Below are 15,834 nucleotides of genomic sequence, written 5' to 3'. Positions count from 1 at the left end.
CAGTGGTGGAACTATTGGCGGTGCGGCTGGTGCACCTAATGCTCCAAGGACTCCTGACGCTGTTTTTATTTTTATTTTTACATTTCTGTTTTTGTTCTTTTCTCCAGCCAGTGGGAAGGGCCGTGTCAGTGAGCGGATTGACAGGCTGTCAGGCAGCACATCAGACCACTGCCAAGCTTCCTGTCATTACAGAGGGTGGCCATAGAGCGTTTAGTCTGACATTAATATGGCATTGTGTATGTAGGTATATGGCATGGTGTATGTAGGTATATGGCATGGTGTATGTAGGTATATGGCATTGTGTATGTAGGTATATGGCATGGTGTATGTACGTATATGGCATTGTGTATGTAGGTATATGGCATGGTGTATGTAGGTATATGGCATTGTGTATGTGAGTATATGGCATTGTGTATGTAGGTATATGGCATGGTGTATGTAGGTATATGGCATGGTGTATGTAGGTATATGGCATTGTGTATGTAGCTATATGGCATTGTGGAATGTGAAGGATAGACTCCTTTTTAGTTGTAATTGGCAGTAGAGCGTGCTATTAGCTCAACTTCTGTATTCCACTATGACTATGAAGTGATCTTTTCTGCTTTGCCTTTGAGAACAAATGCTTGTCATTTTAAAGGTTTTCTCAGTCTGTCCATTGGACTGCAGATTGATAGCACTAGAGATTGTGTGCAAATTAAAGGCCTTCGTAAATCATACAAACTGTGCTGGAATTTTATGCAAAAATATACTGATTTTAGTTTATCAAGTCAATGTACCATTTAAATAGTAAACAAAAAGAACAGAAACTTTCTTTACAAAACTCAATATGTTGACAAAATACCTGCAACATGCTGAATGTTTGTTTCCATGTGATCTCATGATCAATTGCTGCAATTTTATTTGGATCAAGTTTTAGGCATCCAGTAGAAAAAAGCTCTGTTGATCTGACTGTACATTTTTCTGTGTTGACCTTTTTTCTCTTGATCTTTGTTTGTCAGTGATACAGAGCTGTGAGGCAGCAATGCTAACCACTGGCTACCCATTACTATCACACCAGCCCACCAGTTCACCAGGCATACATAACTCACATAGACAATCAGACTCACCAGACCTCCCTTAGACCCCATCAAATCAATATCAGACAACTATCACCAATTAGACCACAAGATCTCTGTCAGACCTCCTTGTGACTCACCAAAAAATGCTTTCCGAAACTGAGGTTTATGAAGAGGTTGATATATTTGTGCTCCAAACGTATATAGGAAAAGATGCACATAACAAATAGCATATTTACGGACATATGTTGAGTTGGACACATCTGAAGATGTGCTCAGCACAAAAACAGTAGCATTTTTGCAAGAAGTACATCAGGCGTAAGAAGTGTGTATATGTGAATGCTTAAACCCCATGATAATGTAGAGATAACAGAGGTATGGCTTAACAGTGTTATTGTCACAGTGCTGGTGCATCCCAGGAGAGAGCTACTGGGATCATGATGGGGTAATGATCAGTAGAGATGAGCGGTTCGGATTATATGAAATCCGACGTTGGGGATCCGTGACTCGGTTTCTCCTGCCAAACTCGGATCTCAAAGCGAGGCAGAACGTCATTTCCGGGGAATTTTTTTTTAAAAACTCTTGTGAATGTTTGATCGCAATCCTTTGTATATATAGTTCTCCCTCATTTTCTCAAGTGCCATTTTAGAACAAACAGCATGTAGGGAGGAAATAGCATTCAGGGAGAAGGGACGGGTGGGGTACGGCATATCGATGCCGAGTACCCCGACAACACTTACCCCGACATGATGACTCCGAAGAGCTCCTTCCCAACAATCAGCAATGAGGACTGCTCTTCAAAGAGACTTCAACCAATCGCGATGAATTAAGAAGCCTGCTCCACTTCATGACGTCATTCACCATGACAATGGTATTATCGTTGTTGTTAAGGGGGTAATGTAAATATGCGTCCACAAACAATGTAGTTTAGAAAGCTTTCTACATTGTACATGGTCGCATACTTACATGACTCCCTTAACAACAACGATAATACAGTCGCCATGGTGAATGACGTCATGAAGTGGAGCCGGCTTCTTACTTTAACGTGATTGGTTGAAGTCACTTTGAAGAGTAGTTGTCATCGCTGATCGTCGGGAAGGAGCCCTTCAGAGTCATCATGTCGGGGTAAGTGTTGTCGGGGTAGTCAACATCGATATGCTGACTATCACCGCAAGGGACATAGGAAAGAAATAGCATCCTGTCATTATTGTAAAGAAGTTCTGTAGAGATTAGGCAGCTAGAATAGTTTGCTGATCATTTGCTTTTGATTCTAATCTTAAATACAGTTTATACGACTAGTGACTACTGGTTGTTGTTAATGCATTGTAGTGCATATGTATAATACTACTATACAGTATATACAGATAGTTAGATAGATATCATTTAGAACTAACTAGTATATTTATTTCTTGGAGAAAAACAGTGTGCTGTATTAGCTGCGGGAAAAGTTGAATTCATAAATAGTGGGTTCAACTGTGTTTTGTTTCTTAATTGTTGTTCTTTTTATTTACAAGCTTCTGATGCCAGAACAAACTGATGGTGTCGACATCACCACTACCAACTCCCACTGTGACTAATGGAGTCACGTAATGGTGTAACTTTGTAAGCAACATTACTGTTGGGCATATAATGGGACATATTACTACTGCTGGTCAAATTGCAAGGCAAGTTACTACTGCTTGGCATAATGCTATATACAGCTATAATGGTTTTACTATGGCGACTTTTCCAGAAACTGTTATAATAAATAATCAAAATAGTAAAGAAGTAGCAAACCTGGGGTACTTGCAGAGAAAAGTGCAAAAATGTCTGAGAAGGCGCTGAGTTGGGGAACCCTCGGATCTTGTTATATTCCATGTTGCCAGATATATGATGCCCTTGATCATTTTCCAACTCAGAGAGATGGGGTCAAATATTCTTTCTTGGTCAAGAAGCTGGCGAACAAACTCACAGGCTGGCTGACTGCCATGTTCATTCACCTAATATATAAATATATATACACATATAAATGACAAATTACAATATATTATGTGGATTTGATTCCATATTCCCCTTTTGTCCAAGTGCTCTCATTCTTGTCTGTTCTAAATTTTCTGACACATTCTGCTATGCTCCGTGATAGGTTTGACTTTCCTTAAGACAGATATAGGGCTAGATTTACTAAGCTGCGGGTTTGAAAAAGTGGGGATGTTGCCTATAGCAACCAATCAGATTCTAGCTTTCATTTATTAAGTACCTTCTACAAAATGATAGCTAGAATCTGATTGGTTGCTATAGGCAACATCCCCACTTTTTCAAACCCGCAGCTTAGTAAATCTAGCCCATAGTATCAAAACAGATATCAGAACTTTAAATTGCTGATTTCTGTTTCCATGCCCACATAATACATCACACAAAGGGAAGGGCTTGCATTGTAAAGCATATGGGCGGCCCGGTAAGGAGGATTGCAATTGGTCATTTAGCAAAGCTTTCTTCAAAATAAAAATGAGTGCAATATACAATGTATGTTTATAAAGCTGTAGCATGAAAATCATTGAAATAGCATCACATTTGCAGTATAATAAAGAGTAACAACTACTTTGATAAATTTAATATACCCTAGACTCAAAGATTATATTAAGGTGAGCGGTGTATCAAGATAAAAGTATCGACTCATATTATTCGACAAAAGAATGTCAATTAATTTGTCTGGAATGTGTTTAATTGATAAATGTAGCACAAACATTTTACCTATAAATATTTGTATGTACATATGTAGATGCCATTAAGATTATCTCTTCCCCTAAATAGTAAGTTATAGGTCACATGGTGCAGCTCTGCTTGAGTCTTAACTGGCAGCAACTCAACCTGGCACAGAGATACCAATGGGCTAGCCATCTAACAGATTAGAAATGTTGGCCCTGTTCTGTTCTATGGCAGTAATTCATGACACAGAGCTACTTCATAGCTGGTTATCTGAACATAGGTTACCATTGAGGGGCTGAGGAGTTGGCCACCCAAGTGTAGGTAGCACAGCTTCGGACCTGTTGACGCCCCTATTAATTATAACCATTGAACCTAGCTACATGATAGGGAAAAACATTAGCTAGCTTACCAACTCAGAATGCTGCACAATGTAAACCTTAGTGGCACAAGAGCGCCATATCTGCGTGTCGCCCGCATATCTCAGTCCCATGGCCCGTAACACTTACATCATCAACACCATTTATTTATATAGCACCACTAATTACACAGCGCTTTCCAGAGAATTCATTTGCATCAGTCCCTGCCCCATTGGGCAGTCTAAATTCCCTAACATACACACACACAGACAGACAGAGAGACTAGGGTCAATTTTGATAGAAGTCAATTAACCTACTAGTATGTTTTTAGAGTGTGGGAGGAAACCCACACAAACACGGGGAGAACATACAAACTCCACTCAAATAAGGCCATGGTTGGGAATTGAACTCATGACCCCAGCGATGTGAGGCAGAAGTGCTAACCACTTAGCTACCGTGCTGTAGTACACATAGCAGGCAGTGAAAGCAGCCCAAAGTGAAAAGGTTTGCCACTCAAAACCACTTCTGTTGTGCGGCCCCCATCATCTCCTTTAATCACAGTGCTCTATGATTCGAATAACCACCTTATCTTATCTGTATACAAAACAATTATTTCTTCTAGTAATAACAATGATTCTGTATGCCTAGAAGAATAAATAAAATGTAAAAAAAAGAATTAAACTATAAACCACTAGCAGGAACTTAAGAAACCATAAAAAATATGATAATAAAAAGCAATGTTATCCGCCTGCCTCTACCTCCTGCAACCCTTTCATCCTAGATCCAGACTTATGTGAACTTTACATAAATCTTTGCCTGTTTATAAGCACCAAGTTCCAAGCACACTAGTACTAATACACTCTGAACTCTGCAGGTATCTAAACTATTTGCTCTATAAATAGTTATAGAAAGATCATTATATAAAGATCAATGTCTTGGACATTTTCACATTCAGAAAAAAAGTAGAAATTGAAAAATGCAAACTTTAAATAAATAAAGAAAACAAGTAAAACTTCAATACACCTAAACTAACAATAAATTGGTGTTTATTGCATGAACTGAAATCAAGGTACATGTTTCCTTCTAACACACTGATACATACTAGTTTTAGCAAATGGCATTGGTAGGTTACTAAATATATTAATATGTTACGATGAATGTATTCAAATGTAGCCTTAATTCACAGTTCATGCATTTGCTGTGTACAATGCTTAACCTTGCAAGCACCACAATTATAAAATGCACTTTTGATTTTACACAACAAGACAGGTCTTTCAAACTACTTTGCAATAAAAGGTTTCTTAGTCTTGTCTCCAGGGTATAGAGTAATCACCTTAGCAAGGTTGAGGTCATCAACCAAACATAACAATTTCTTGTTTCCTGCTGGTGTATGCAATGTGCCATGTCGCCATTCCAATCGGTCTTTTAAATACCCCCACAGTCTCCGAGGATCTGTAGAACTAGAAAATAAATATGTAAAGTACAGGTCTGTATATTTGCATATACAACAATGCCTAACAAACAAACATTTATAATTCCTAAATAGAAACTTTTCAAACTAATACTAAATGTAAAGAATTTTTTTCTGCTCCAACTTGCCAGAGCTCACATTTGAAACTACTTCGGTTTAAGCACACAGTGATACATTTAGGGCCGCACATGGCAGTAGTAAAAACAAGGTAGACATAAACATAAATCACATAAAATCACATAAATTGACATAGCACAAGTAGCATTGAAAAACGTGTGTAACAAATACAAGTAGTAATACCGGAAGGGCAACATAATGAAAGTCACATTACAAAGGGCAAATTCCTAGGCAATTAGAAGAGACAGGGTAACGGACGGCAGGTAGTAACAAGGGAGGGGTAGGAAACACATGGGGAAGAGGTCACAAGAAGGCCTCTGCTTGTGAGAGCTTACAATCTAAAGAGTTAAACAGAAAGTAATTTATATTGCACCCCTCTCCTCAAAGCATTTCTAGACATAAAGTATATGTCCTACCTGTATGAGACTGTACATCTCTTAAATGGAAGGAATGCAAACATATATGATCTGTCAGAATTTAGAAAGAAATACCCAGAACCATATTATCTTTTGTTGCCATAGCATACTAGACATTGCGAGATTAGTAGGTGTCATGCAGAGGATGTATGCAATTTTTTAATATACATATTTGTTTTAGAAAATACAGAAGAAACTCATTGGATAAAATCACAGCCCTTGTCCTGCACAGGATATGTGCTCCTCCGCTAATCCTTGTATCTTTCACAATTTTTGTCAATTCACAGCTTTGTCCCATATTTACCTATTAATGGGAATTCTCAGCTCAGACATCTCTGAAACATCCCCCAAACACAGACAATTAAGTAACTCCTGGCTGAGAATTGATTTACCACATCCAGCCTCTCCAGCCAATAGAACAGGGTAACCTGATGTGGTCAACAGGCTTGAAAGGTACAATAATCTCTGTGAAAGACAAGTTATATTTTGTTATGATATGTCATAATACTTAAGTGTAATAGTAAAAAAATATGCCATGTTAGACACACCAGCATTAGTAGTGTACAACCCCAAACAAACAAAGTCCACCTACAGATACATTCCAATACTAAGATTCCAGCACAGACCTGTCCAATTCGCTGGACCAGTAAGACCTTGCTATTTTCAAACCCATCTCTACTCCCTTGTAATACGCCGGGTCTTTGGTCCAACTAAACTGAAGCCCGGCTCACTTACCTGACTGCTGGTGTCCCGCTGACAGCTCCGGTTGACCGCCATCTCCGTAGCGGGTCTGCACATGCGTAGACCCAATCTGCTTTATTTCCTCTGTAAATTGCCTATTGGTCTCCTATTATGTCTCCCAGTATTTAAACCACTAACTTCTATTAGTCTGTGCCTGTTCTTTAGGTTACATGCTTGTTAGGAGTTGAATGTGTTTTGTGATCTCTCCTTGCAGAGAGCAGACTATTGCACCTGTCACCATTCCAGTGATATCAGCATCACAGCCCGCAGACTATTACACTTTCACCATCCCAGTGGTAACTATTCTGCAGTCCGCAGACTATTGCTACTTCCACCATTCCAGTGGTATCAGCCTCGCAGACCGCAAACTCTTACACCATCCACCATTCCAGGGGTAACTATCTAGCAATCCACAGTCCATCACACCTGTCATCATCTCAGTGGTATCAGCCTTGAAGACCGTAGACTATCTTGTCTTCCACCATTCCAGTGGTAAGTTCCCTGCCATCTGCAGGTCATCACACCTTATACCAAATCCGTGGTATTAATCTGGCAACCCGCAGGTTATTGTATCTCCCGTGATCACCTTTTTTGCCTTTTTCCCTGCAAGTCTCGCCAGGTGCTCTCGAAGAGGGCCACAACCTGTGTAGTGGAGGCAGCTAACTCCAAACCTTCTTGCAAGGATCCCTGGCGAAGACCATCCACTATGTTAATTTGCGCGCCTCTGAAAGGAGTAGCATCGAACTTAGCAGATCAGGATCCAATTATCCTAGGCACTGTGACATCCCTATTCCCAAACCCCTGCTCTGTCTGATCACCTCTCCTAAGTGCCCTTGGTCCTAGCTCCCTCATATGCTGGATCATTAATAGTAATTGAAGCCTCATATTGGGGCTATCCATGAGTGACTTGAGTAGGCCTAATCTACAATCTAAATTACTATTACTACTTTGGCCACTCGAAAAACCACAGCTACAAGGGTGCTGTTGGTAATATAGGCCACAAATTGGGCCTATTTCCAAGTAACGGGAATAGACTTAATCCACGGAAAGAGAGCAATATTCATCCAATGGCTTTATATGTATGCAGCTCAGAACAATTTAATGATGCAAAAAACTGTAGCTCCTACTGTACACTAAACAAAAATCCTCCATGGTCTGAGACTAACACACTGTAGTTGGAAAAATATCCTGTACATTTAAAATAGCCATAACCATTAACATGCATTGATTTACCGGGAAAGTAATGTCCAGAAACACTACAGCTAAATAGATTATTGAAAACCTAGTAATCTAGTAATTCCTTTGTCACAGTCATATTTTACAATGTGCATAAATGAAAATTAGACAATAATATTTTGTGGTTCTTTGGACAAGGCCATCTTAACAAGTCTGTTGCAAAATGTCATTGTCTAATATATATAAGCCTAGTGGCGTGTGTTAGTCTGTGTGTGAAAAAAAAAACAAGCTGCAGCGCCACCTGCTGGGCGGAGTTATACACTGACCTACTAAATTCTTAGCATTATCTAATATATAAAAGTAAAAGCCTAGAGGCGTGTGTTAGTGTGTGTGTGTGTGTGTGTGTGTGTGTGTGTGTGTGTGTGGAAAAAACTATTTTCTCAGAAAGGGCTCATCCAATTGACCTGAAATTTGGTATACTGACATTATTTGACAAAAAAATTAGAATAGTGAAGTCAGTTAACTTCCATCATCCCCCCCTTCCCCCTGTGGGAGGGATAGTAAAGGCTAAATTTACGAGTTGAGGGCTCAAACTCATTTTCGTGAGGTAATTTTACCTCATGAACACACATTAAAAAGGGCTCTTGTATCGGGAAGTAACGCTCTTCCCCTGAGGAGGCCTGGGCTAGGCCCAAATGCATGACAAGAACCTTTTTAAGACCTTAAGTAGCTTGATTTGACTAGAATGTATGAGTATCATGCACGGGTTAACTTGTATGTAATCAGAGGTGAATGATATGTTGGAGGCGGTGGTAGTCAGTTTCACGATGACTACAATAACGACAAGAAGAACATCGACAGAAAAATCACGATGAGTATCAAGGCGACAGTCTATAAATATCTACATACCATTATTTAGATGAACTGGCTTGTCTCTCTGACACCCGTTATAACCTTCAGCTGCAAATTTGCGAATAGAGAAAATTCGGCAACTGCTAACCTCGTCATTTACAAAAAAGGGTTTCACAAAATCCATCACAACAGCGTAGGTCAGCTCTAATGAAACGGTATATCAGCTTGTGCTTTGGTGACACTACCTAATGACCTTAGAAAAATAATAGGCTGAATTCTCATAACTATTGGTTCAACCCCAGAATTAGCTATAAACACTGTGCCTCTTTTAGAGTTGGCCGGAAAAATGTGGCCTAATGTACATGTAAAAATATGTCCACATCATTGAGGTTGTACATGTGTATTGTGAGCTGCACGTATCTTCTACATGTAACTTGTAAACATGCGTATAGATACATCCATCGCAAACATGCAGCCATCATCATCATCAACTCAGAAAATGACACAATGCCTAAAGATGCACCCTAATTGTTTTATTTCATGTGTAAGCCAAAATCAAATGCATCGCTAAGGGATGTGGTTGACTTGTGTCTCCACATCCTTACTCTACTCAACTTGAATGCATGCCCAATAATGTGAATTCTTACACACTGCAAATCAATGTGATTACAAGCATCTCATAAATAACTCAGAAAAAAACACACTAAATATATTAGAACTATGTAAATGTATCGAATTATCTAAATGGCAAATACACATAATACATGTATACATTATTTGTACAACACTTTTAAAAATTATATTTATCTAGTTCATAATAAATCTTATTTTTTTCTTACTGTAATGGCAGCAAAAGAAATAGAAAATATGTGTAGCACAGATAAAATGTTACCTCACTGTGCATTGTGTGAACAAACGCCTCGGAGGCCATGCTTTGCCCGTGACTACCAGAGTGGGAGGAAAGAGTGTCATGCCATCTGACAAAATGTTGCGCTTCAGTGTCAATGTGATAGTCCCAAACCTGCAGCAAAAATGAATACTGATTGTCAGCAACAAACATTCGATTGGGATTAAAGATTCATGCTCCTGAATAGCGATGGCAGGTCCTGACACTTATTCACAGGCACATCACTCCAACATGATCATCCCTTGCCAAAAGATACCCTGTGCCAAGTTACATTGTGTCTTATAGAAGATGATATTTGCCAGGGAAGGTGGCTGATGCATATTAACACTTGTGATACCTGCTCCCATACAATATATACATAAACATATATATATATATATGTATATATACATAAACACATTTTATATATATATATATATATATATATATGTATATATGTATATATATATATATATATATATATATATATATATATTTATATACTGTCTAAATGTGTGGGTGTCTAGAGCGAGCAGAGCTTATAGCACACACATAAGATATGTTTCATTTGTGAGACTACAACTAATAGTAAACATTTGTTAATACTATAATGACTATAAATAACCTTCTACAGCGCCTACTGTATCCCAGCTGTGTTGTTATAAGACAAATACTATAATGTCTATAAATAACCTTCTACAGAAACTCTTGTATCCAAGCTGTGTTGTTATTAGACAAATACCTTAAAATTATCAACTAATGTAGGCCTACTATTTAAATAATTAGTTGCTTTCTTCATTGGACTTCGTTTAGAGTTGAGCGGAATTTTGCATCCTGTACGTTCACTTAAAAGTGTGCTCTCATGTGTATTTTTAGCTGCACATATGTTAAGATATGTGCAACTCAGAATACTATGTAAGTATATGGCCGCAGTTAGGATCACCAGTCATCACCATCAACACTTTTTGATGACTGATGTTTTAGTGTAAAAAATAAACTGTTTTACAAAATTATATTTTCCCTTCAAAAGTGAAACTAGCAACAGTTCTCAGCTAATGCGGAGGAAAAATATAATGGGGTCACCCTGAAAAGGCAGCAAGCAACACTAGGTTATGCCAGGCTGGCCTGATCACACTAAAACAAGGACACCCACAGTCAGTCAGTACTTATTCCTGTAAACTCGATCGGCCGGGGGGCTTGTAATCTGACAGGGGCTGGTGCTAGTTGTGGCTTTTGTAGGGCAAATCAATGTAACTCAGTTGCACTTGCATCCCTCTGATATACCTCCCCAGACATTGTTTTAATGTACATGCACAATAAAACAGAGTGGAATTTTATGTCCAAAATTTGGACTTGAGTCCAACTCTAAAGCAGGCTCTTTATTGTTTACTAATGGCACTGCTGGTGCTGAATGATTTACATATCTAAGAAGGTTATTAAAATAAGTGACTGTGAATGTTATTGGTAACAACATACATGACAATGTTCTTTTTTTAAAAAGTCAAATATATATAAATTTTTAAAATTACTTCTCCTTCTGCTGGAAAGGTAGCAAGGTTTCTGAATGTTTGCCTCCACCAGTTGCTGAATACAGCTTTTTCATGAGAGTCCAACCAACTTCCGAAAGACCATATGCATGAAAATATGAAATACTTCTTCATATCCTCAGGCAACATTTCTGGGACATGCTGTGTCAGAGCCTGTAAAATAAACATGGATATAGACGTAAAACCAATTATATTTACCTCCAATTTAATCTCAAAGCTGAGATATATATCACTGAGTTCATATTATTGTGGTCAATGAAATTCTAATAGCCTAAGAGTCGCCCTACTTTTCTATCTATCTATCATCATCATCAATTTATTTATATAGCGCCACTAATTCCGCAGCATTGTACAGAGAACTCATTCACATCAGTCCGTGTCCCCAATACAAGCATTTTACTGATAGCAAAACCACAGACAGTCATATCGACAAATGTCGACTACTACATTTCACATTCAAAAGCCATATTTTAAGAAAAAAAATAGTCTACAATTAGTGGAATAATAAAGGATGACATTTTGACCATTTCTATGTCAGCATTCTGATATTGTTCCACAGTTTCTGAAAAAGGAGGTAACCTAGCTTTGCATATACAGAACAGGTTGCAATTATTCCAGAGAACAGTTTTGAACATTTCGCTTATCTTTAAGCATTGGGGAGATTAATGACAGTGTACATACTGTACTATATACTTTATTTCTATTTACTTTTAGGACCTCAGTTCATATTTACAGAGAAAAATACACCATAATCAATTAAAAATTAAGAAACAAATGCTTATTGTCTATTAAATTATATATGCTAATTGGTTTACTAGGTAAAGATAGGTAGGCTGGCAGGTCCCTATCAATGAGGCACCATCTAATGCCACCTAAAATTATTACTTTAGTATGCTAGCCAATTAAGCTCATTAAGCTAACAATGATGGCATATGTATAGTTAATCCATTATTTTCAAGCTAATTTTAAGTATCATCAAGGTTTAATGAGCACTACATTTGTAAGAAAATGTTATATACAAGAAAACTTTATAGATAAATGCAGTAGATTCTAGCCTTCATCTAATGCCTATGATCTTATACATCACACTTCTATTTTGTTAACTCTATGAATAATATTGATTATTACACTTTTCCAAAAGAATTAGAGCTTTTATGATGAGAAATGTTAGTAATATTGTGCAAGTATGAATTGTTGCTTTTGGCCTAAGAAGATGTAGTAGGAAATCTTATGCCATTCGCTGAATAATTTTTCTCACATTTAGAGGCAGTACATTAATTGGCAGCTAAATGAACCATCTGCTCAAGGAAGAACAAAGACAGAATGCTAATATGGAAGAGAAATACACAGTATAATAATGTTACTGCCTCAGGATTTTTCTTGTATTATCTTGTGCAAAGTTGGTGTTAGGAAAATTAGCAGATATTTCATTTTTTTTTAAACACACATTCTACATTCAGGAATGGTTCTAAACTGTTTATGTACAACAATACCTGAGATCTAACATTGAGCTCTCCAGTTTAATGTGAACTAAAATTACAAAAATAAAATCACTTTTTAAATACCATGCAACATATATCTATGGGTGAAAAATGAGTGATCCCTACTTAAATTATTTCTACAATCTCAATAACTCAAGAAAACTTCTTAAAGAGTAAAGCCTAATAATTAAAGATCACATTATATATTATTACTAAACAAAATAAGTAAATCTGAATTCTGAAATCTAAATCTTTTATAGAAATCCTTTATAAAATGAAAATATTTGCCTAATAGGGTGATGCTCGTCTATCCCCGGCCTACGCACATAGCTAGTGGGGAAATATTGTGTGGGATACAAACACCTGGCTAAACTATGGGAAAGTATTACTTAATTGTTTGTTGCCATGGAGCACTGAATGATGGACCCTTTGTGTGGAGTCTAGTGGGAGAGTCCACCTAGTGCTCCATAGCATAGCGTGTATTATATTAGATAAAAGTGCAATAAATGCATAAAAAATACCTCGGAGATCCTACAGAATGTCTGCACCACGCTTGCTTCACATAGAAAGAGATCTCTCGGTGTTCTCTGTCTTTCATCTCCAGGTTGGGGAAGTAGGTGGTTATCTCTGAGAAACTGCAAGCTGGGCTCTACAATAATAGAGAAAAATGTCATGTAAACCTGGTACAAAGAACAGAATTCATACTATAATTCATTCAGTCACAAAAATAGCACATTCACTGAAAGGACGTTTAAGGACAGTTATGGTATTTGCTTTTAATGTCCATAAATTCATACAAGTGGCTTTTTGTATGGCCAAGGTGCTGTTAAGCATTAACAGCTGTATATTTCAGCTAACTGTAGTAGGGCTTTTAAACATACTTGCCAACTCTCCCGTAATGTCCGGGAGACACCCGTATTTCGCGAGAGTCTCACGGACTTCAGGGAGAGTGTGGCAATCTCCTGGATCTGCCCACTTCCTAGTGAATTAGATCCAAAGCGCCGCAATGCTTTGGGAATCGCGGCGTTTGGTCCCGCCCCCTGCTATAAAATGACGCATTTGTGTCGTTACATCAGGGGGGCAGGTCCAAAATTATGCGATTTTGGAGCCCCGCCTCTATCACGCCCATCTTCCCCGGTAGGCTCCCAGAAAACAACTTTCAAAAGTTGGTAATTATGCTTTTAAAGGGTAAAAGTGAAGTACTTTGTTTGAGTGTAACATATACTTTGATTGCAGACATTTCAAATTAGTCCAAAAAAATAACCTTACGCTGTGCAGCATTTTAGAATGCAAACCCTCTTGTAGCTAATCTGTGAGATGAGCATGGCCGACCAGTATAGAGTGCATGTCTTTGCAGCTAACAGGAACAGTACACAAAGTACCATAAAATATCTCCCCAGAACACTCATAGCTAAGCCTATATCTATGCACAGTGTTACTGTCATGTCTTACAGGATTCTAAATGACCATAACGCATCAGGAAACTCAAAAGCCAGCAAGGTAATTTTAACATTGTTGTGAAGACATTTGTCCTATGACTAAAGAGATGAATCTGATAGACCAAAACATCATATTAATTTCAACAGCTTGCATATCCTGCGTTTGCACCAGTTCAAACAAGGGTGAAATGTTCTGCCACGGCATAACAGCAGTTATGGAAATCTAAAATAGAATACAATTATTTTTTTGCCTGCCATGGCAACAGTGTTGCTATGTAATATGGACTGAGATTTAAAAGGCATTTTAGTCACAGGTACTGTCCAGTCTTCTATCTAAAATTATCTTTCTCTTAAGAATCATATCTAAATAATGAAATATGTTTAAATATACTGAACAGATTAATAACTTTATGTTAGAAACTTGAACCCTTTATACAAGTTTGTCTTTAAGTGAAAAAAAATGCTGAAAAAATGCATTGTATTTAATTTTTCATTTTTAGGGTCAATCTGTCCCATGGAATTTGCAAGGATATACACAGGACAACGATATGTATAATATTTGCACTGACCGTTTTTGAGTACTAAAGGACCAATGAGATCTGGCTGCACCTCAATGCTGTGTGAAAACTTGTAACAGAAAATGTGTTGTATATGTATGTGCCAGTGCTGTAATCATATACTGTATGTGATTGTATGCATTTATTATATTATAATGCATTTGTATTAATCACTTGTAATATAGAACTATATTACATTTCTGTAATACTGCTGTGAACTGGTGAAAGAGTTGTTATTATACTTGTACATAAATATGTAGAAGTCTCTGCTACACACATTTTCAAATGCATGATAAGCCACCTGCCCCATCAAGGCGCTTGATGGGGCAGGCGGTCCTAACGCTAAACAATAAGAATCCCTATATTGGGACATACATATATGTGTTTTTAAGTTGAGAGCGAACTTACCAAGAGGTACCCCAGGAGCCTCTAAATGGCAATAGAGGACCAGCACTCCCCATCAGCTACTGATACCAGACATACCTCCCAAACAACAATACAGAAATGGAAGTTGCTCAATCAATTTATAGGTTCACTGCAGGTGCTTTGTAGGTTCAAAGGCAATATATAGTTAATTACTACCTGTCCATCCTTGGAGGGGGTTTTGGCCTTTCTGGTAAGCATCTGAGCAGGTGTAAGATGACATGAGCTCCAAATGGACCTCATTTTGGGCAGACCAGCTGAGGTTCTTGTATACCTAACATAATGCTCATCAGGTTTCTTATCAGTGTGATCCAAAATATTAGAACTAGACTTTATGATAAGGATTTTAAATACTGTCCCCTCCTGGCAAAGTTGATAATATCCCCTACTGGCTAAGGTAATGGACTAATTATTAATTTAAACAAATCAATTCAATAATAAGGAGCACTTGTGTGATCAATCTTTGACTCGCAATCGACTTGCATGCACAACTGTTATGTTGCTGCCCGAACAAGTTCCTAAAGCAAGGCAGATGTTACCAGAGACCAGGACCAGGATACAGTATCTACTGGCCTCCAGGTGTGCCTGGACTAAATTAGGCAGTCAATGACTTGATAAAGGATGATGAATGT

General features: G+C 37.9%; 1 protein-coding gene across 1 annotated transcript in view; it reads right to left on the bottom strand.

Annotated features, from left to right (window-relative positions):
• The window catches only part of LOC142139871 (uncharacterized), a 481,886-nt gene that overhangs the window by 252,496 nt on the left and 213,556 nt on the right, over positions 1-15,834 (bottom strand). The window contains exons 53-58 of the mRNA XM_075197730.1: positions 13,305-13,432; positions 11,285-11,455; positions 9,762-9,890; positions 6,405-6,565; positions 5,430-5,556; positions 2,832-3,034 (exon numbers count right to left, since the gene is read on the bottom strand). Coding sequence (XP_075053831.1) covers positions 2,832-3,034; positions 5,430-5,556; positions 6,405-6,565; positions 9,762-9,890; positions 11,285-11,455; positions 13,305-13,432 — 919 coding nt within the window. The remainder of the gene's footprint in view (positions 1-2,831; positions 3,035-5,429; positions 5,557-6,404; positions 6,566-9,761; positions 9,891-11,284; positions 11,456-13,304; positions 13,433-15,834) is intronic.

The sequence above is a fragment of the Mixophyes fleayi genome, chromosome 2, assembly GCF_038048845.1.
Source record: "Mixophyes fleayi isolate aMixFle1 chromosome 2, aMixFle1.hap1, whole genome shotgun sequence".
NCBI lineage: Eukaryota > Metazoa > Chordata > Amphibia > Anura > Limnodynastidae > Mixophyes > Mixophyes fleayi.
Note: the sequence above shows the minus strand (reverse complement) of the source record. Positions and strands in the feature narration are given on the sequence as shown.